This window comes from Oncorhynchus kisutch, linkage group LG9, assembly GCF_002021735.2.
Source record: "Oncorhynchus kisutch isolate 150728-3 linkage group LG9, Okis_V2, whole genome shotgun sequence".
Taxonomy (NCBI): Eukaryota; Metazoa; Chordata; class Actinopteri; order Salmoniformes; family Salmonidae; genus Oncorhynchus; species Oncorhynchus kisutch.
Window position 1 is genome coordinate 14,792,300 of NC_034182.2, and position 22,203 is coordinate 14,814,502.

At 43.8% G+C, this 22,203-nt stretch overlaps 1 protein-coding gene across 1 annotated transcript in view; it reads left to right on the top strand.

Annotated features, from left to right (window-relative positions):
* Positions 1–1,862: 1,862 nt before the first annotated feature.
* The window catches only part of LOC109896403 (D(4) dopamine receptor), a 34,521-nt gene continuing 14,180 nt past the window's right edge, over positions 1,863–22,203 (top strand). The window contains exons 1-5 of the mRNA XM_020490658.2: positions 1,863–2,401; positions 10,781–10,968; positions 14,919–15,250; positions 15,507–15,619; positions 19,825–20,531. Of these exons, the coding sequence (XP_020346247.1) occupies positions 14,966–15,250; positions 15,507–15,619; positions 19,825–20,531 (1,105 nt within the window). The 5' untranslated portion in view covers positions 1,863–2,401; positions 10,781–10,968; positions 14,919–14,965. The remainder of the gene's footprint in view (positions 2,402–10,780; positions 10,969–14,918; positions 15,251–15,506; positions 15,620–19,824; positions 20,532–22,203) is intronic.

The window sequence follows — 22,203 nt, forward strand, 5'->3', positions numbered from 1 at the left end:
TTTTGTGTGGACCCCAGGAAGAGTAGCTGCTGCTTTCGCAACAGCTAATGGGGATCCTAATCAAATACCAAATACCAATTCCACATTCCATCAGGTCTGACCAAGGCAGCCAGGGAAAGGTTAGGTTATCAACCTGTAATGGCTTTTGCTGGCGTTTCTCAGTATGCTGTTGTTCCTCTCTCCAGGTCTTCCTATAAGCCTCAGAGCAGACTCCCTGCTTTATTTCTGTCTGCTTGGAGTATAGGACATCCGGGGGCTGGAGGGGCCAAAATGTTTAACACCCTTTCCCAAGTCCATTTCACACATGCCTGGCTGTGTCACGAGATAAGGCTGCAAACCCCCTCTAACACACACGTCAATACAGGGGAACTCAGAAGTTTACATACACCTTAGCCAAATACATTTAAACTCAGTTCTTCACAATTCCTGACATTTAATCCTAGTAAAAATGTCTGTCTTAGGTCAGTTAGGATCACCACTTTATTTTGAGAATGTGAAATGTCAGAATAATAGTAGAGTGACTTATTTCAGCTTTTATTTCTATCACTACATTCCCAGTGGGTCAGAAGTTTACATACACTCAATTAGTATTTGGTAGCATTGCCTTTAAATGGTTTAACTTGGGTCAAACGTTTTGGGTAGCCTTCCACGAGCTTCCCACAATAATTTGGGTGAATTTTGGCCCATTCCTCCTGACGGAGCTGATGTAACTGAGTCAGGTTTGTAGGCCTCCTTGCTCGCACACGATTTTTCAGTTCTGCCCACAGATTTTCTATAGGATTGAGGTTAGGGCTTTGTGATGGCCACTCCAATACCTTGACTTTGTTGTCCTTAAGCCATTTTGTCACAACTTTGGAAGTCTGCTTGGGGTCATTGTCCATTTGGACGACCCATTTGCGACCAAACTTTAACTTCCTGACTGATGTCTTGAGATGTTGCTTCAATATAGCCACATCATTTTCCATCCTCATGAAGCCATCTATTTTGTAAAGTGCACCAGTCCCTCCTGCAGCAAAGCACCCCCACAACATGATGCTGCTACCCCCCGTGCTTCACGGTTGGGATGGTGTTCTTTGGGCTTGCAAGCCTCCCCCTTTTTCTTCCAAACATAACGATTGCCATTATGGACAAACAGTTCTATTTTTGTTTCATCAGACCAGAGGACATTTCTCCAAAAAGTACAATCTTTGTCCCCATGTGCAGTTGCAAACCTTTTTTATGGTGGTTTTGGATCAGTTCCTTGCTAAGCGTCCTTTCAGGTTATGTCGATATAGGACTCGTTTTACTGTGGATATAGATACTTCTGTACCTACACTCATGAAAATGAATGAGCATACAGCTGTATGCATGTTTTCAAGAACTCTCTGGTTTTCCCATCACCATAAAGTTGAGTAATCCTGATTTCAATTGAGATGAATACAGGACTCACTACTCTCCTGAGGGTAGATCAGAATGAGTGACAGGCAAGTGCTACTCACACTTAAAGTGCTCACACTTAAAGCCAGTTCAATTAAGCTGTCATATTGGTGAGACTCGTTGAGATATACGTGTAGTTCATTTTCTATGGTTGGTTACTTGGAAAATCAAATAGACTATAGAACCATGTCTATTCTACGAGCTCTATTTCTGTAGCTGGCAAGAAGCCCCGAAGCACTGATTCAGGTGCAGCGGCTGTAAGAGAAGGGGGGAGTCAGAACATAGCGAGACCCAGTGATAGGGCAGCAGCTGTTCTGTGAGAGTAAAGGGAGTGGCGAGGGGTGCGCAGCAGCCTTTAACTGTTAACCAATCACAGGCAAATCATGACTAATTAAGCACGTGATAGTCCCTCAGCATCCAGAGAGAGAGGGAGAGAGATGTACAGAGACGGACAAAAGTGAGGACGAAAAAAAGAAAGAGAGAGAGAGAGAAAATAGAGAGAGACAAATAGAGAGAGAGAGAGAGAGTGAAAGAGAGAGAGAGAGAAAGAAAGAAAGAAAGAGAGAGTGAGACAGAGATACATTTAGAGAGTGAGAGGAGAGAGTTTGTGAGTTCTAGCACACTCTCTGTGGCTGAGTCGTTGAAGAGGGAGACGATGTGGGCTCAGTCACGTTGTGTCATATCATAAATGTGAAGGCAGGGGACAAGTTTCTGACAGCTCAGTCATGGAATTTCCCTTCAGACAGATGGCTCATCAATAGTAAAACTCTGCACAGTTGCAGCGCAGGAGGAGATGGACTAGTGTGAGTGTGCGGCGGAGCGAGGGTGAAAACAGCTGTTGACGGACAGTTTTGTGGAGCTGAGAGAAGGAAAGCAGCGGAGCAGACAACATCAGGGCTGACTGAGACAGTTTGGACTGGGAACCTCGGAGTGACAGGGGTAACAGGATTGATAGACTTCATGGGGTCAAAGGCTTGATGTTGATGTGAGTACCTTTTTGCCTTTTGTGCTATATTTTTTTTGTTCTGTGTTTTTGGAATGTTCTACTCTTGTTAGAAAATCAAGTCCTCTAATACCAGTAACAAATAGTGTAATTGATATAAACATGAAAAAAGGAGTCTTAATAAAAAAGATCTGCATGTAATGGTGAAAATGGTCATTGGGAAATGGTGATATGATTCTGCATAAGTATACATAATATGGTTGTTATATCCAAATGTTCAACAGTAATAAACAATTAATTTGAGTTTTAAAAATGGCAAATGCACACTATTGGTATACTAGAAGAAATACAATTTCAAAGATTGTCATATTAAAGAGAATTTATAATGACTATAATTACTTTCTTAATCAAAACAAATCAGGCATGATAAGTATCGAGACAGATAGAACTGTTGTCCTCAATCTAATCATCTTAATGGTAACATCTCTATTCAACCACTGAGTTTGACATCAAAATATATCAGCTTCATTAAATTAAAACGCATAACAATTTTCAAAAGCTGGGGTGTCCAATTTCCATTAGCTTGACCATCCATGTTTTGTGCTACCTTTAAGTGGTAGTGCTTCCTGATCTGATGTGATGGGGTCGGGGTCATTTGGGGGTCATTTGGGGGGGAGGCTGTTGATGTTTTATTCCTGTTGTTTATTTGAACCCTTACACATCTCTGTGAAGAGTGCATACATTTTGCCTTCGACCAATAAGAGAGTGCACTACTGGCCTCCTCTGACCAGTGACACTTGAGGGGATGGGGGGGGGGTGGTAATATTCTGTCTGTGAGATATGACCCCCCCCCCCCCAGGGTGGCATTGTACCCAAAAGGAAATAACCTCAGAGCCTTAAAGCCATCGAAAACCTGCAGTTGCTCATTTAGTACTGCCCAGACAATTACAGAATCATTCCACGCAGAAACGTAATTCATAGAACAGTTGTGCTCTATTAGTGTGAGTAGTGATAAAGACCAGCATCCCAACTATATCTCAGTATTTCCATTTCTAAGAAACCAATAGACTCTACCCTACTGAAACATGCTGTCATGACATGCTCCTACTGCCTCCTGCTACACACTAAGGCACAGCCACATGTAGGACATACGCAGTATCATAACCTCTTGTTAATACGTCCTGGCTCCGTTGCTATCTTCTCTAAACCCAACGCCACCAACCTTCCTAGTAAGCAGCTGTTGGCACAGTTGGTCACAGCAGCTTCGGGGGCTTAATTTGGACCCTCCACCACCCAGGTCACCACCAAACACCACCCAGCCCAGTCTGGTGAGCTCTGGATGGGCTCCAACACAAGGATAAAGGCCTTGTGTCAGCCACAACTGGTGAGCACATGTGCAATGGATATGGAGCGATAACATGGGACAGGACAGGTCCAAAAACACAGTTAAAGGGCAATGAAAACCTAAAAGAGGCTAGTTAAGTGCATTTTTGGGGGATATTGATAAACACTAAGTAAGATTTAATTTCTTATCTGTCAGACTGTCGGTAGACTATATAGAGCCGTCAATGAAACTGACGGATAGCACACCCTAGAAAACAGCAGTGCTGTTTAATGGAAAAGACTACCCAGGTTACATAAACTACACATAATTCGACATCAGCACATTTAATGAGCAGAAAACATAAGATAAACAACTTTATTCCTGAGACAAGCTTTAACTTCTATCAGCTTCCCAAGGCACCACACTGTGCTGCTCTCTTTAACTGTCTCAGGTGTGAAATTACTTCCCTGACCCACCCTTTGTGTTTATATTCTTTAATCCTCCATCACCTGCCACGACGCTGTCCAATTTAAACCTTCATGGAAGGAAGAGTAGAGAAAGTGTTGTTGCCTCTCAAATGGCACCCTATTCCCTATGTAGTGCACCACTTTTGACCAGTCCTGCACTTTATAGGGAATAGGGCGCCATTTGGGACACACTTCAAGAAACGCTCAGATCAAGCCCTCTATAAATCCATATGGCAGGCGAGCACCAGGTTAGTTTTAGAGCACCGAGCATCCTAATATGCCCGCCCGCCGCCTCGTTTGCTATCGTTTTGATGAACACGGTCATTTCAGAATCAATGGGAGGTGCACTGCTAACTTACATGCTATTTCTGGCGTCATTGGTATGCATGCAGCCTCCAAGTCAAGATTAAATCAAGCCACACTCTATACATTCCCAAACAGATATTCCCTGTCAGATACCCCTTACAAACTCTATCTTCCATTCACGACTATTGATAGATGAAATATAGCCATATATATATATATATATATATACACTTATACCTTTCTCCAAGAAGACCTGTCAGATCGGAAGGCTAGCAGTGAAGGATGGAAGATGAGGTAATGAGGCTACTGGGACACAGACCTGTTGTGGCTGGTTTGGTGATTCATTGTAATGGTTGGAATTAAATGAATGGAACAGCATTAAACACATATCAAACACATTGTTGCTATGCAACGTGATACCATTCCATTAATTCCATTCCGGCCATAACTATGAGCTGTCCTCCCCTCACCAGCCTCCACTGAAACAGACCATGCCCTGTATTCAGACTGACTGCCTGAAATGAGCTTCAATGCCATACAACACTCCTTCCGTGGCCTCCAACTGCTCTTAAACGCTAGTAAAACCAAATGCATGCTTTTCAACCGTTTGCTGCCTGCACCCGCACGCCCGACTAGCATCACCACCCTGGATGGTTGCGACCTAGAATATGTGGACATCTATAAGTACCTAGGTGTCTGGCTAGACTGTAAACTCTCCTTCCAGACTCATATCAAACATCTCCAATCTAAAATCAAATCTAGAGTCGGCTTTCTATTCTGCAACAAAGCCTCCTTCACTCACGCCGCCAAACATACCCTAGTAAAACTGACTATCCTACCGATCCTCGACTTCGGCGATGTCATCTACAAAATAGCTTCCAACACTCTACTCAGCAAACTGGATGCAGTTTATCACAGTGCCATCCGTTTTGTTACTAAAGCACCTTATACCACCCACCACTGCGACCTGTATGCTCTAGTCGGCTGGCCCTCGCTACATATTCGTCGCCAGACCCACTGGCTCCAGGTCATCTACAAGTCCATGCTAGGTAAAGCTCTGCCTTATCTCAGTTCACTGGTCACGATGGCAACACCCACCCGTAGCACGCGCTCCAGCAGGTGTATCTCACTGATCATCCCTAAAGCCAACACCTCATTTGGCCGCCTTTCGTTCCAGTTCTCTGCTGCCTGTGACTGGAACGAATTGCAAAAATCGCTGAAGTTGGAGACTTTTATCTCCCTCACCAACTTCAAACATCTGCTATCTGAGCAGCTAACCGATCGCTGCAGCTGTACATAGTCTATCGGTAAATAGCCCACCCAATTTTACCTACCTCATCCCCATGCTGTTTTTATTTATTTACTTTTCAGCTCTTTTGCACACCAATATCTCTACCTGTACATGACCATCTGATCATTTATCACTCCAGTGTTAATCTGCAAAATTGTAACTATTCGCCTACCTCCTCATGCCTTTTGCACACAATGTATATAGACTCTCTTTTTTTCTACTGTGTTATTGACTTGTTAATTGTTTACTCCATGTGTAACTCTGTGTTGTCTGTTCACACTGCAATGCTTTATCTTGGCCAGGTCGCAGTTGCAAATGAGAACTTGTTCTCAACTAGCCTACCTGGTTAAATAAAGGTAAAATAAAAAACTGGCTGAGACATATGCCGCTCATTATGCTATTAGGTTGTATTTGAGCGTTTGCCACCTGTTGCAGACACTTTTACAACATCTGTGGCACCGCATCATTTGGCATGGGCAGAGAAATAACATTTACTATATGGATCGTGGAGAAATCATCTCTCAATAAATCTCTCACAGACCCATGATGATGCGAATGGTTCCTCGCCTCATGCAAAACGACAGGCAGCTCATTAGCCAAGTAAATTAAATCCGAGGCCCCGGATCAGCATCGTCGTTATGACAAAGGACGTTTCTAGGATACCGACCGGCTCGTCGTCTGTGTAGGGAGACCGGAGTGACCCAAGTGTCCAGTTGTTACCGCTACAGTAGTACTAAAAGACAGCCTAGTACTGACCGGCAGACATCACACCACACTAGGCTGATGATGTAAATGTTTTGATTTTAGCCGGGTTGTTTGGTGGTGTGGACTGTGACGAGTGGTGCTGGACAATGGCCACTCAGTCAGCCACGGCCGACAGCAGCTCAGGATGAAATCCCTCGTGGAGCAGAGAGAGAGCGGGAGAGCAGAGAAAGGGGAAGAGAGAGAAAGACAAAAGGAATACGAGAGAGACCACAGAGAGAGGGGGTGAGAAAAAAAAGAGCGATAGGATCGATGAAAGGAAAGGAAAATATTGATATTGGAGGGAAAGGGTCGGGGGAGGGCGAGAGAGAGAGAGAGAGAGAGAGGGATAGAGGGCAAATACAGGTCAATGCTCCTGGGGGTATGGTACTGGTATGGAGATGCGCACACACATAGGAAAACGCACATCATACAAAGTCCATTCCAACCACATTTGAGCTAATTAGTGTTGACAGGAAGCTAACACATTACGCGTACACACATCTGCAACATAAAACGATTATCCCACAGAAAGATGCTTTAAGTATGGTGTTTCATTCTTCTTCTTCTTTGTGCGAGACTAAACTTAGCGTGTGGAACAACATCTCGTCCCAGGAGTCAATACAAACACCCAAGCTGACAATCACACTATCCTCCTCTCCCAATACTCATTATGTAGTCTCCATGTTAGCTGTCGCCTGTGGTCCCGCCTGGCTAATTGAGAGTTCAACACACTGTGCAAGAGCATGCAAACAGAGGAAAACCATTATTTTGACTGACTGGCGGGAACGGTGAAAACCGGGAGAAGGGTAGTTATCTTGGCTTGCAGTTGTTATCTTTCTGCACATACTGTTAACCCCCACACGGACGTACGCACACACGCACACACACACACACACACACACACACACACACATACACACACACACACACACACACACACACACACACACACACACACACACACACACACACACACACACACACACACATACACACACACACACACACACACACATCGACTAAAAAGTCGACTTAAAGTTTCAGGCTAGGCTTCGGTAGGAAAACAAATTGACATTCAGCATCATAAGGCATGTATCTATGTTCTGCTGTCTAGGCTGCATGATTTCTCACTTATATCTCTCTTCATCGCTTTCACTCTCTTTTCCTCCTCTCCCGGCCCTATTGCCTCCCTCTTTCTGTCTCAGTTTCTCTCTTGCCCTCTCTTCCTTTCTCTGCACCCTCTCACTCTCTCTCTCTCTCTCTGTGCTATAGGCAAAGCTGGCGGGTGATTTAATGGTGCTCTGCTGAATGTCCCCCCCCCCCCACACACACACACAGATACACACACACCCGCCAACTCCCACATTCAATTCCCTTCCATTCTCCAACCCACGGGATGTTTCGCTGACCCGCCCAGTGTGACAGTTTGTCTGTGCACTTGCCACCTCTAACATCATAATTGGCAACTAGCAGAATAAAGAGCTGGCTTGGGCAGAAAAGCACAGGCATCCATTATTGATAACAAACCACAAACAGCATCAGTACATCAACCTAAGCCCTATGAGCACCACTTATCAGTGGCTGTCATGTACTGTAAAGGTGCGAAGTGGAGGTATATAATTACAGCATTCCATTGTTCCTTCTTAAGAAGAATATCCACCATGGATTAGACCCGTTGACTAAAACGACTGCAATGGTCTCGTGTTCAGGGGCCATGTTGAGGTGTGTAGGTGCTCATGTTGGCATGTCCAGAGGTGTGGGGGGAGTAGCTGTGGTTGCGTAATGTATTTTCTCACAGAGAGGGAGAGGAAAAAAAACATCACCTCCGAACAGCATCTCTGAACAATAGCTGGGAGAGAGAAGAGAATAGGTATGACCTATTGTATGACCTCTCTCTAAAAGTTCACACATACAGTAATAGAGATACACACAATGCCAGTGGAAAGACATTCACACCTCCTACAGTATGTACCATTGGTACTGTAGTTGACCCTTTCCTGCCACAATCACAGTATCTGTAAGGAAATACTACAAAACAATACTTAGCCTACATTTGAAAAAAAATGATGTGCAACTTTATTTGACAGGGTATGAATGCAGAGATTCATCTTAACAAAATGACAGTAACACAACAAGCAGTTTTATGGTTATCTAAATTATTTGCTGTTTAAAACGAGGGCAGCAGAAGTGAAAATGCACCAATAGGTTCCTCAGTAGCCGCCACTGTAATGCGTTTTCATGTAAGTCTAGCTCTCCCGACAATACTCACCTGAGGCTATTCACCTTGATAGTGGGATTTTGGTAGGTAATTAATCACAGTTGGGCTGTAGTGGCACTTCCAGAGAAATCCCAAGGCCAATTAAACAGGAATTGGAGCCGAACAATGCCCAACTCTGACAGCCTGACAGACAGATGACAGACAGAGCGAGAGGGAGGAAAGTTGCTTTGACTAATGATGTCTGGGCACAGTTCAATGTCTAGTTTTTATTTACATTTGGTTGAGCTGTCAATCTAACATGAATTTAAAAAAAATTTAATCACAATGTCATTGGATTTAGGTTAAAAGTTGGGTAAAAAAAAGAAGAAATGCCCTTATGTTGATGACTTTTTCCAAATCTAATCTGTTTTCCACATTGATTCAACATCATCACATATATTTTTTTTTTTTTGGGGGGGGGGGGTTGAAATGACGTGGAAACAACATTGATTCAACACATTTTTGCCCAGTGGGTTGTTTGTGCACTGCAGAGTGGTTTTGCCCAGGGGGATGCGGGGTTGTTCTAAGAGTGGTGATGACTTTCTACGTCCTTGCTCTGCTTTTTCAGTCCATTCCATCTGATCTGATAAACCTCAATAACTCCCACTTTATTTCGCTGTCTTGTTTTTTTCCCTTTCAGCCACTCTTGTTATCCTGCAAGCTCCCGCTTGGTTTGACATTTACGGCGGAACGCAGAGTCCGCCGACCACGCAGACGAATTACCTTGCTACACAGCAGGACCTATGCGATGTGCTTGTGTGCATGCGTGTGCACGTGTGTGTCCGGGTTGCTCTGTAGAATTTAAACCGAGATATTAAATACAGCAGTGAGCTGGAACACCCTTCCAGATGACAATTCAAATTTCCACCATAGATCAAATTCAAAAGAGCAATCCGTCTCTGCTTGGGACAAACGCTTCTATTTGGCAATCTGTGGCTATTATCAGGAAGAGATCGCTGAGAAAGGAACATCATCAATATAATCACCAATGAATGCATCCGGACTGCCCAGATGTGAAAAGAAAATCATTTTTGGATCAGAGCCATAGGCACACAGAACATGACAAACTCTGTTTGTACATAATGTGTCAACCTATTGGGCAAAAACGGTTTGAATCAATGTTTTTTCCACATCGTAAAAAAAAATGTGATGACGTTGAATCAACGTTGAATCAACGTGGAAAACTGATTGGATTTGCAAAAAGAAATTAACGTAAAGGAATTTCATGTTTTTTTCACCTAACTTCTCACCTAAATCTAATGACATGGGACATTGTTTGTTGATTTCACGTTGAAATCACATTAGTTGACAACTCAACAAACAAAGGTAAATCAAAACTAGACCAAACCACTCCAAAATTGGATAAACAAAAAAACACTGCTTTCATATCTCATCTATACAAGTGAAATGAGCTGGATGAACAGTTCGAGTGGGTCTTTTTGTAGCTTGTGCGAGCTCTCATGGGTGTCATGGCAACCCTCACCTGTTGCCGCGGAGAAAAAGACAGTTCCATATCACAGGAAAAACTGCTCTGATCTGGAGCACGCTCAGTGGGGAGACTGTGGGAAAACAAGATGTGTGTTTCAGAACAACATGCAAAACAACACACAAAAACAACAATACGACAGGGAGGGAGGCTGCATATGATGAAATCTGAATTCTAGCTAGAGTTAAAAATATGACACGAAAGAGGGAATAGTAATAAGCTTTCCTTAGAAAGCTTTCCTAAAACTGGCTGACGAGAGCAAAATACATCATACGGGCCAGATTTCTGTATTTTGAAAGCTACATATCTTGAAAACTTAATTGCTGACATGCAAAACAGTTTGGGAATACATCAACAATAGACTAATGAAACAAACACTAAACGTTTTCGGGTGGAGTTTTCCTCTGAAAAAAAACACAGATGCCTACTGTACCATCACTTTGGATGAAAAATAGCAGAGGTCACTTTGGGCTACTGAGTTGCAGCAGAAGCGGGTTAAAGAAAATGTGTTTTTGTTACATCCCACCTCTTCCTCTTCCCTGGCAGGTGTGATCTGTGATGTCACTCAGGGAGATGAGCATGACTGAAGAGTCATCTCTATAAAACATGGCTGTCACGGGTCTCAGCGAGGGGAAGCAGTTGGCTGACACACACACGCTAAACACACTGCGTCTAGAACCAGTGGTCAGGACACACATCACGCTCTGCGCATCTCCCGGCCTCACTTCATGAAGGTAGGAACATCTGTCAGGGTTGTGAGGGAGTGATGTGATTACACACTTCCCTCTGTATTGATGGACATGATTTGCATGCACACAACACACACATGCACGCTCTCTCTCTCTCACGAGCCATCAAACAGGCAAAGCATCAATACAGGACTAAGATCGAATCCTACTACGGCAGCTCTGACGCTCGACAGATGTGGCAGGACTTGCACACTATCACAGATTACATGTGGGTAAGACTATTAAACAGGTTAACATTAGCAAGGCCACAGGGCCAGACGGAATACCCGGATGGGTACTCAAGAACATGCGCTGATCAGCTGGCAAGTGTCTTCACTGAAATGTTCAACCTATCCCTGACCCAGTCTGTAATACCAACTTGTTTCAAGCAGACCACCATAGTCCCCGTGCCCAAGAATGCCAAGGTAACCCGCTTAAATGACTATCGCCCCGTAGCACTCACACCTATAGCCATGAAACACTTTGAAAGGCTGGTCATGGCTCATATTAACACCATCATCCCAGACACACTCCAATTCGCATACCGCCCTAACAGATCCACAGATGAAGCAATCTCTATTGCACTTCACACTGCCCTCACCCACCTGAACAATAGGAGTACCGATGTAAGAATGATGTTCATTGACTACAGCACAGCATTGAACACCATAGTCCCCTCCAAGCTCATCACCAAGTTCAGGACCCTGGGACTGAATACCTGCCTCTGCATCTGGATCCTGGACTTCCTGATGGGCCACCTCCAGGTGGTGAGGGTAGGTAACAACACATCCGCCACTCTGATCATCAACACAAGGGCCCCTCAGGGGTGTGTGCTTAGTCCCCTCCTGTAGTCCCTGTTCACCCACGACTGCTTGGCCGTGCATGACTCCCACCTCATCATCAAGTTTGCTGTTGACACAATTGTGGAAGGACTGATGACAATGAGGCAGCCTATAAAGAGGAGGAAAGAAACCTGGCAGTGTGGTGCCAGGACAACAACCTCTCCCTTAACGTCAGAAAGACAAAGGAGCTGATTGTGGAATACAGGAAAAAAAGGGGCGAGCACTAAAGAATGAACATGGACACACACACCCACACAGTTGTGAAGAGGGCATAACAGGACCTCTTCCCCCTCAGTAGGCCGAACAGATTTGGCATAGACCCTCAGATCCTCAAAAGCTCCACAGCTGCACCATTGAGAGCATCTAGACTGGCTGCATCACCGCTTGGTACGGCAACTGCAAGGCACCCAACCACAAGCTGCCCAGTACATTACTGGGGCTGAGCTCTCTGCCATCCAGGGCTTCTATACCAGGGGGTGTCAGAGGAAGGCCCAAATTATTGTCAAAGACTCCAGCCACTCAAGCCATAGACTGTTCTCTCTGCTACCTCACGGCAAGCAGTACCAGTGCAGCAAGTCTGGAACAAACAGGACCATGAACAGCTTCTACCCACAAGACTACTAAACAAGACTGCTAAATAGCTAATCAAATCGCTACCCGGACTAGCTGCAAAGACCCTTTTTTGCACTAATTCTCTTGCACTGACTCTACGCACCCACACTAGACTCTACCCACACATTCACACATGCTTACACTGACACCCCACCACACACATACACACCCTAAATATGCCCACACACACAACACTCCCACACATGCATACTGACACCACACACACACACACTTTTACACTCACCACATACGCTGCTGCTACAGTCTATTATCTGTCCTGTTGCCTAGTCATTTTCCCCTTCCAATGCAGATGCCTTCTGAAAGTATTCACACCCCTTGACTTTTTCCACATTTTGTTGTGTTACAGCCTGAATGGAAAATGTATTACATTGAGATTTTGTGTCACTGGCCGACACACAATACCCCATAATGTCAAAGTGGAATTATGTTTTAAGAAATGTTTACAAATGAATAAAAAACGAAAAGCTGAAATGCATTAAGTCAATAAGTATTTAACCCATATGCTATGGCAAGCCTAAATAAGTTCAGGAGTACAAATGTGCTAAACAAGTCACGTGATACGTTGCATGGACACATGCTTTTGAATGACTACCTCATCTCTGTACCCCACACATACAATTATATGTAATGTCCCTCAGTCGAGCAGTGAATTTCAAACACATATTCAACCACAAAGACCAGGGAGGTTTTCCAATGCCTCGCAAAGAAGGGTACCTATTGGTTGATGGTAAAAAATATATAAAAAATAAACAGACATTGAATATACCTTTGAGCATGGTGAAGTTATTAATTACGCTTTAAATGGTGTATCAATATACCCTGTCACTTCCTAACTCAGTTGCTGGAGAGGAAGGAAACCGCTCTGGGATTTCACCATGAGGCCAATGGTGATTTTAAAACAGTTTCAGAGTTTAATGGTTGTGATATGACAACAATGTGTTACTTCACAACACTAACCTAAATGGCAGAGTGAAAAGAAGGCTGTACAGAATAACAAATATTCTAAAATATTAACATGTGGAAAAAGGCACTTTAGTAATACTGCAAAAAAATATGGCAAAGAAATGTACTTTTTTTTTCTCCACAATTTCGTGGTATCCAATTTTTTAAATGTTTTAGTAGCTACTATCTTGTCTCATTGCTACAACTCCCGTACGGGCTCGGGAGAGACGAAGGTTGAAAGTCATGCGTCCTCCGATACACAACCCAACCAAGCCGCACTGCTTCTTTAACACAGCGCGCATCCAACCCGGAAGCCAGCCGCACCAATGTGTCGGAGGAAACACCGACCACCTGGCAACCTTGGTTAGCACACACTGCACCCGGCCCGCCACAGGAGTCACTGGTGCGCGATGAGACAAGGATATCCCTACCGGCCAAACCCTCCCTATAGGACGACGCTAGGCCAATTGTGCGTCGCACCACAGACCTCCCGGTCGCGGCCGGTTACGACAGAGCCTGGGCGCGAACCCAGGGTCTCTGGTGGCACAGCTGGCGCTGCAGTACAGCGCCCTTAACCACTGCGCCACCCATGGTGGTGGCTGCACCATGGTTTGGGTATGCTTGTCATTGGCAAGGACTATAGAGTTTTTTGGGGATAAAAATAAATGTAACACAGCAAGGAACAGCCAAAATTCTAGAGGAAAACCTGGCTCAGTCTGCTTTCCAACAGACACTGGAAGAGGAATTCAGCTTTCAGCAAGACAATAAGGCCAAATCTACAATGGAGTTTGCTAACCAAGATGGCATTGAATGTTCCTGAGTGGCCTGGTTACAGTTTTGACTTAAATCAACTTGAAAATCTATAGCAAGACTTGGAAATGGCTGTCTAGCAATTTAATTGTATTTATTTATTTATTTATTTATTTAACTAGGCAAGTCAGTTAAGAACAAATTCTTATTTTACAATGACAGCCTACCGGGGAACAGTGGGTTAACTGCCTTGTTCGGGGGCAGAACAACATATTTTTACCATGTCAGCTCGGGTATTAGATCCAGGAACATTTCAGTTGCTGGCCCAATATACTAACCACTAGGTTACATGCCGCTCCATATGATGATCAACAACTAACTTGACAGAGCTTGAAGAATAAAAAAATATATATATAATGGGCAAATATTGTACAATTCAGGTGTGAAAAGCTCTTAGACACTTGATGAGACCCAAAGATTCACAACTGTAATCGCTGCCAAATGTGTTTCTAACATGTACAGTGTTGACTCAGGGTGTTGAATACTTATTTTATTGAGGTATATTTGTGTTTTATTTTTCCTAAATGTTTAATAAATGTTCACATTTTTCTTTCTACTTTGACATTACAGAGTATTTTGTATAGATTGATGATAAAAAATAAAAAAATTCAATCAATTTTAATCCCACTTTGTAACACAACAAAATGTGAAAAATTCAAGTGGTGTGAATACTTACTGAAGGCACACACACACACCACAGTAAACACTCTCCTCTCGCCTCCTCCCTAGATGTTAACTTCAGAGCGACAGTGCAGCCCGGGGCCTCCATAATCGACATGGTCAACGTGACGACGTCACCCAGCAGCAATGCCACCCCAGAGGGTCTGACTGAGGGGGGGCTGGTGGTCCTGGGCCAGAAGGAAGAGTATGATTACAATTACTTTGCCCTGGTGCTGGGCGTGCCCCTCATCCTGATCATCATCCTGGGCAACGTACTTGTGTGTCTGAGCGTGCTCACTGAGCGCTCCCTGAAGACGGCCACCAACTACTTCATCATCAGCCTGTCTGTTGCCGACCTACTGCTGGCTGTACTGGTGCTGCCCCTCTACGTCTACTCTGAGGTGAGGGAGGAGCTGAGATTGTGTGTGTATGTATGTGTGTGTGTATTTATGTGTGTATCTGTGTGCGCGTGTGTAAGTTGACCTTCCCTCCATGACCTCTTAAATTGAAGAAACACGTACACATACCCAAATACATGTTGTTTTGTTCAATTACCTGCCCTGTCTGTCTCTTCGTAGTTTAAAGTCCACCGCTGACAGGACTGACAACTTGTTAACCATGTGTTGTTGTTGTTGTTGTTGTTGCTGTGTGTCCCAGTTCCTGGGTGGTATCTGGACCCTGAGCACATACATCTGTGATGCTCTGATGACCATGGACGTCATGTTGTGCACTGCCTCCATCCTCAACCTATGTGCCATCAGTGTGGACAGGTGAGTCCTTCTGTCTCAACTTCGCCTGGACACTATTTTAACACATGGCTGTCAGGTCACACCTGCCCTCTCTAACCTGTCGAGTTACGGTACACCGGACTCTGAAACATAGCAACACCACATGTCCATCCACAGGGCACAAACTGGTTGAATCAACGTTGTTTCAATGTAATTTGTCAACATATTGTTACGTGGAATATAAGTGGAAAATACATTGGATTTGAAAAAAGTAATTAACTGTTGTTTTGAGGGAGACATTTCTACAACAGGATTATTTCCTCATGGTAACCACATTTCAACATATGGAAACCTTGTATATAAACCTTGAATTTGTACCTTTAAAACAATGTCAGATCTTCAACGTTATACACACTATCAGAAGAAGAAAAAACTATAGGCTGGGCAGCACCTCCTGGCTCCTACTAGAGAATTGATCTATCTACAGCTACCCTATGATATTTGTCACTGACTATTACCAATGTGCTATCGTGAGAATGATTTCTTAGAGATGTTCACTTAAAAAAAACGAAATAGATTCACTGTTGCTATCAAAGTCATGACAAAAGGGTAGGTTTAGCAGAGCAAATTAAATGTGACCATAATTAAATGTGACCATCCCTCATATACCATAAATCATGCTATTAAGGCCTACAAGCTATAGGATTTGCAAAGACATCCAAAGCTATCTTTATTTCAACCCAGAATTCAACAACAAAGACAATACAATAGACCTAGGGTTTCAAGCTCTGGTTGATTTGTAATTGAATGATATTTAGTGGTATTTAATTGTGTGCTTGATTATCAACGCAACCAAATATCAACACTTGAAGGAGATGTGTCTTCTGCTTGGCTAGTTCCATTTGAGCCACTGCCTTAGTCTGCCTTTTAATTCCAGTTTGTCTACAAATGAATAATTGATATGTTGGATTCACGTCTTCATCTCAATCAAAATTTAAAGAATAAGATGACATCAAAACAAACATTATTGATTGTGTTTTAAAAGTTTGATTTGATTTATTTAGCCAGACTAAGTTAGTGGCACAAACGGAACTATCCAAGCAGAAGATAATGTTGATATTTGATTGCGTTGACAACCAAACACTATTCAATATTACATTCGTAATACAGTAAATAGCCTAAAGTTAAGGCTATCTTAGAAACGAAATGTAACTTTAAAATGAGTAACACATCCATGGCCACATTGAGGTTACTGTAACTATGAATGTGTTCTTATGTAATCATATAAAGTGTGCATATTCAAAATAGCATGGATAGGTTGTCGCAGGTCTGTGGAGATGATCACAATTTCTGTAATAATATGTGCAGAATCTCGAACGGCATTGGTCACTTGCACCGTGTAGTTTAATGCAATCTCAACTGCAATCCAGCTAATTTGGTTATGATGCACAGTGATAACACAATAATCTTTTCTATAAATAAACCACAAATCAGACATGGTTTGGCATTGGAATTAGTTTGTGCCTTTAGATGGTTGAAAGCGTAGTGATGACCCAATGGATATTCAACTAGCTTTTGGCTGTCTTTTTGAGTGGGTGAACATAGGTTGTAATATCTTTGATCGACGTGTCAACCAATTATTACCCAATTATTCATGTTGAAATGACATGCTGTGCCCATTGGGCAGTCTCCAGTATGATTTGAGTTCACAAAGAATTGCAAAGAACTACCGCAATATCTCTGAATTATTAGGAAAAGATTGATAACGCAAGTTCTTCTTCAAAAAGTTTCTTCAAGAAATACCCTGGTTGTACCCTTTATTCACACTTTTGTAAGTAACAAAGAGAGCCATTGAAAAACACCAAAAACAATATCTTCAACTTGCAAGTTCAATATGTCCTTCTAATATCTGTAGCGAGCTCTGTAGCGAGCCCTGTCACTCATTGTAATCCCCCAAAGCATTCTGCCAGACTGTGAGAAAAGCGTAGCGAGACCATTAGCAGACATCACACAGTGAATGCTAACTGATGGCTGTGGTCTATAGGAGGCTAATGGAACCGTAACTCTGGAACCCCTGGAACCCCATCATCGACCCACTCATCAAAGCCCGCTAATTACTCAAAACAGAGAGAAGCAAACTCACGCCAACCACCCAGGGGACTCTACCCCAAAACAACATCTAAGGGCTAAGTGTGACCGAGAGCTTCTAAGGCAAAGCAAAAACAAACCGACTGTAAAATAGAAGATAAGCATTAAATAGGCTCCACACAGCACACACTTCTTACTAGTTAAATGTTGTATCCCTAGTGTTTTGCGGCTCATGAGTCTGACAGGTTCTATAGGATTGTGGTGTTATTACATTTCATAAGGTAATAATACGACATGGTATCTAATCAATAGATTGAGATGAATTGGATTTATAAGACAGGGGAAGCAGGGTAGAGCCAGGTTGTGGGGGTTGGAATAGAGTGGAGTTACAAATGAAGGTGAATATTATTGTAACTTCATCTGTGGCCTTCCAGTGTCTCCATATCTAAGTTTACTTTGAACCTGTAGGACCACAGAACAGCTTTGAACAACTTTGAGGTTTTTCAAATGTTTCCAGAACAGCCGTCATGTCCTCTGAGTACTTCCCTGCTGTGTTGGCCTGTTTGAAGCCCCTCCATGTTAAATGTATGTATTGATGTATTTTAAATTTAGACTATGTCATTCGCTTTGATCCGTGTCTCAGCAGGTACATTTGAAGTCAGAAGTTTACATAAACCTTAGCCAAATACATTTAAACTCAGTTTTTCACAATTCTGACATTTAATCCAAGTAAAAATTCCCTGTTTTAGGTCAGCTAGGATCACCACTTTATTTTAAGAATGTGAAATGTAAAAATAATAGTAGATAGAATTGTTTATTCCAGCTTTTATTTCTTTCATCACATTCCCAGTGGGTCAGAAGTTTACATACACTCAATTAGTATTTGGTAGCATTGCCTTTAAATTGTTTAACTTGGGTCAAACGTTTCAGGTAGCCTTCCACAAGCTTCCCACAATAAATTGGGTGAATTTTGGCCAATTCCTCCAGACAGAGCTGGTATAACTGAGTCAGGTTTGTAGGCCTCCTTGCTTGCACACGCTCTTTCAGTTCTGTCCACAAATTTTCTATGGGATCGAGGTCAGGGCTGTGTGATGGCCACTCCAATACCTTGATTTAAGCCATTTTGCCACAACTTTGGAAGTATGCTTGGGGTCATTGTCCATTTGGAAGACACAGTTGCGACCAAGCTTTAACTTCCTGACTGATGTATTGAGATGTTGCTTCAATATATCCACATAATTTTCCATCCTCTTGATGCCATCTATTTTGTGAAGTGTACCAGTCCACCCTGCAGCAAAGCACCCCCACAACATGATGCTGCCACCCCCGTGCTTCACGGTTGGGATGGTGTTCTTTGGCTTGCAAGCCTCCCCCTTTTTCTTCCACACATAACGATGGTCACTATGGCCAAACAGTTCTATTTATGTTTCATCAGACCAGAGGACATTTCTCCAAAAAGTACAATCTTTGTCCACATGTGCAGTTGCAAACCGTAGTCTGGCTTTTTTTATGGCGGTTTTGGAGCCGTGGCTTCTTCCTTGCTGAGCGGCCTTTCAGCTTATGTCGATATAGGACTCGTTTTACTGTGAAATCGCTCCCAAGGATGAACCAGACTTGTGGAGGTCTACAAAACAATTCTAAGGTCTTGGCTGATTTCTTCTGATTTTCCCATGATGTCAAGCAAAGAGGCACTGATTTTGAATGTAGGCCTTGAAATACATCCACAGGTACACCTCCAATTGACTCAAATGATCTCAATTGGCCCTATCAGAAGCTTCTAAAGCCATGACATAATTTTCTGGAATTTTCCAAGCTGTTTAAAGGCACAGTCAACTTAGTTTATGTAAACTTCTGGCCCACTGGAATTGTGATGCAGTGAATAATAACTGAAATAATCTGTCTGTAAACAATTGTTGGAAAAATTACTTGCGTCATGCAAGGAGATGTCCTAACCGAATTGCCAAAACTATAGTTTGTCAACAAGAATATTTGAAAATGATTTTATTTTATTTTATTTTAATGACTCCAACCTAAGTGTATGTAAACTTCTAACTTTAACTGTACATAGCCATGGTGGCAGCATTGCCCCTGAAGTACAACAGGTGTGCTCCATGTATTTTAAATGTATTTTATCCCCTGTGATTTGTGTGTCCCTGCAGGTACATAGCAGTGGTGGTGCCCCTGAAGTACAACAGGAACCAGTTCAGCCTGCGGCAGCTGGTCCTCATTACGGCCACCTGGGTTCTCTCCCTGGGGGTCGCCAGTCCTGTCATCTTCGGCCTCAACCAGGTGCCGGGCCGCGACCCCACCGTGTGCAAGCTGGAGAACGACAGCTTCGTGGTCTACTCCTCAGTGTGCTCCTTCTTTGTGCCTTGCCCAGTCATGCTCTTCCTGTACTACTGGATGTTCCGGGGGTTGAGACGCTGGAGCTCAGGCAGGAGGCGCTCCCAGCTGACGAGGGGAGGAAAACGGGGCCTGTCCCTGCGCCTCAGCTCCGCCCTGCAGAGGGAGAACGCAGGGGTCAGGGCGGGGGCCAAGGAGAAGGTGGTGTACCTCATGCCCTCAGGGCTCAGCCCAATGTCACCGTCGTCCGTATCAATGGCGTCGCCCACAGCGACCCCGGGGGTGGAGGACAAGCAGCAGGATGGTGTAGGGGCTGGCATGGCGGAGAGCGACCCCATGACTACCCAGATAGAAAGCGTTTCGGACGCGGACCCCGCGGAGAAGCCGCCTAGGCAGGGGAGGAGCCGGAAGGAGAATGGGCTGGCCCACGCTAAGGCCACCAAGAGGGGGCGCCGCAACAGCAAGAGTAGCAGAGTGAGTGGGAGGGAGCGAAAAGCCATGAAGGTCCTTCCTGTTGTAGTTGGTAGGTATGTGTACGTGTGTGTGTGTGTGTGTGTGTGTGTGTGTGTGTGTGTGTGTGTGTGTGTGTGTGTGTGTGTGTGTGTGTGTGTGTGTGTGTGTGTGTGTGTGTGTGCATGTGTCTTCCAAGGTCTAATATTTACACAAATCATGTCAACTAAGGACATTTAGCATCGTTGGGGTAAGGAAACAGTGGGTTGCGGAGACTTTAAAAAGTATTAATTACATAAGCATGGAGGGGTATGGAAATGAGGGGTTTCCCACTCAGAATACATAACCTCATAACCTGCAGCTGACTGTTGACACATCAACTATGATTAAAGTGCAGGGCAGTTTGTGATTGTTGCTGTTTTGGTAATCAGTGCCTGGAGGGTGAGTGGTTTCACCTCCAACCCTGAGTATACAGTTTATCCAGCTTCTCAAGCTCCAGTTCAGTGTGTTTCAATCTAGAGCAAGACGACTCCTACTCTCTCCAGGAGAGAGAAGAATCATTTTCGTCTTAATTTGTTGATGTCTAGTATTGTCTTTTGCTAGCTAGGGCCATCTACTTTACGTACTATCCTCCCTTTCTGTATCGTATGACACTCACTGTCCCCTTTCCTCCCGGCTGGCTTGCCCTATCCTTCTGCTCGGTGGCTGAGTATGTCAGGTGAGCAAAAATGGAGGAAAGTTAAACTAAACTAAAATTAAACTTCCATCATCATTTCACTCCCTCCTCTCTACCTTCCCTTCCTATGTAGCCACTGCTAACACCACTTCCTATCGCCCCAGATTTCAGGTTCCTGCATTTAACCTTAGGAAACTCTTTGCCACCTTCTCCTCCCTCCTTAATCCCCCCCTCTCTGCGGAAGACATTGTCAACCCCTATGAAAAGAAGGTAGACAATATCCACTCAGTCAGCCTATTGAGTCCACTGGTATGACTCACACAGAACTACCCTACACCTTGACCCCTTTCTCCCTCTCTCTACAGATGAAATTCTAGTGCCGTCTGGCCGCTCGATAACCTGCCCACCTGACCCCATCCCCTCCTCCCTTCTCCAGACCATCTCATTCCTAACTTAACTCATCAATTCTTCCCTGACCACTGGCTGCATCCCCTCTGACTCCAAAATGGCTATAGTCACTCCCCTCCTCAAGAAACCAACACTCAACCCCTCTGACATAAAAAATGACTGTAACGGCGTTTTTCGTTTGTTGAAAGAGAGGACCGAACTGTAGCGTGGTGGTTACTCATGTCTTTAATAGAAAAAATGACGGTACATGAAATAACTAATAAATACAAAAACAACAAACGGAACGTGAAACCTAATTACAGCCTATCTGGTGAAACTACACAGAGACAGGAACAATCACCCACGAAAGACAAAGCGAAACTCAGGCTACCTAAATACGGTTCCCAATCAGAGGCAACGAGAATCACCTGACTGCTGATTGAGAACCGCCTCAGGCAGCCAAGCCTATACAACACCCCTAATCAGCCGCGATCCCAAATACTACAAACCCCAATACGAAATACAATAACATAAACCCCTGTCACACCCTGGCCTGACCAAATATATAACGAAAACACAAAATACAATGACCAAGGCGTGACAATGACAGACCGGTATCCGTTCTTTCTTGTCTTTCCAAAGCACTTGAGCGTGCAGTCTGACCATCACTCTCGTTATCTCT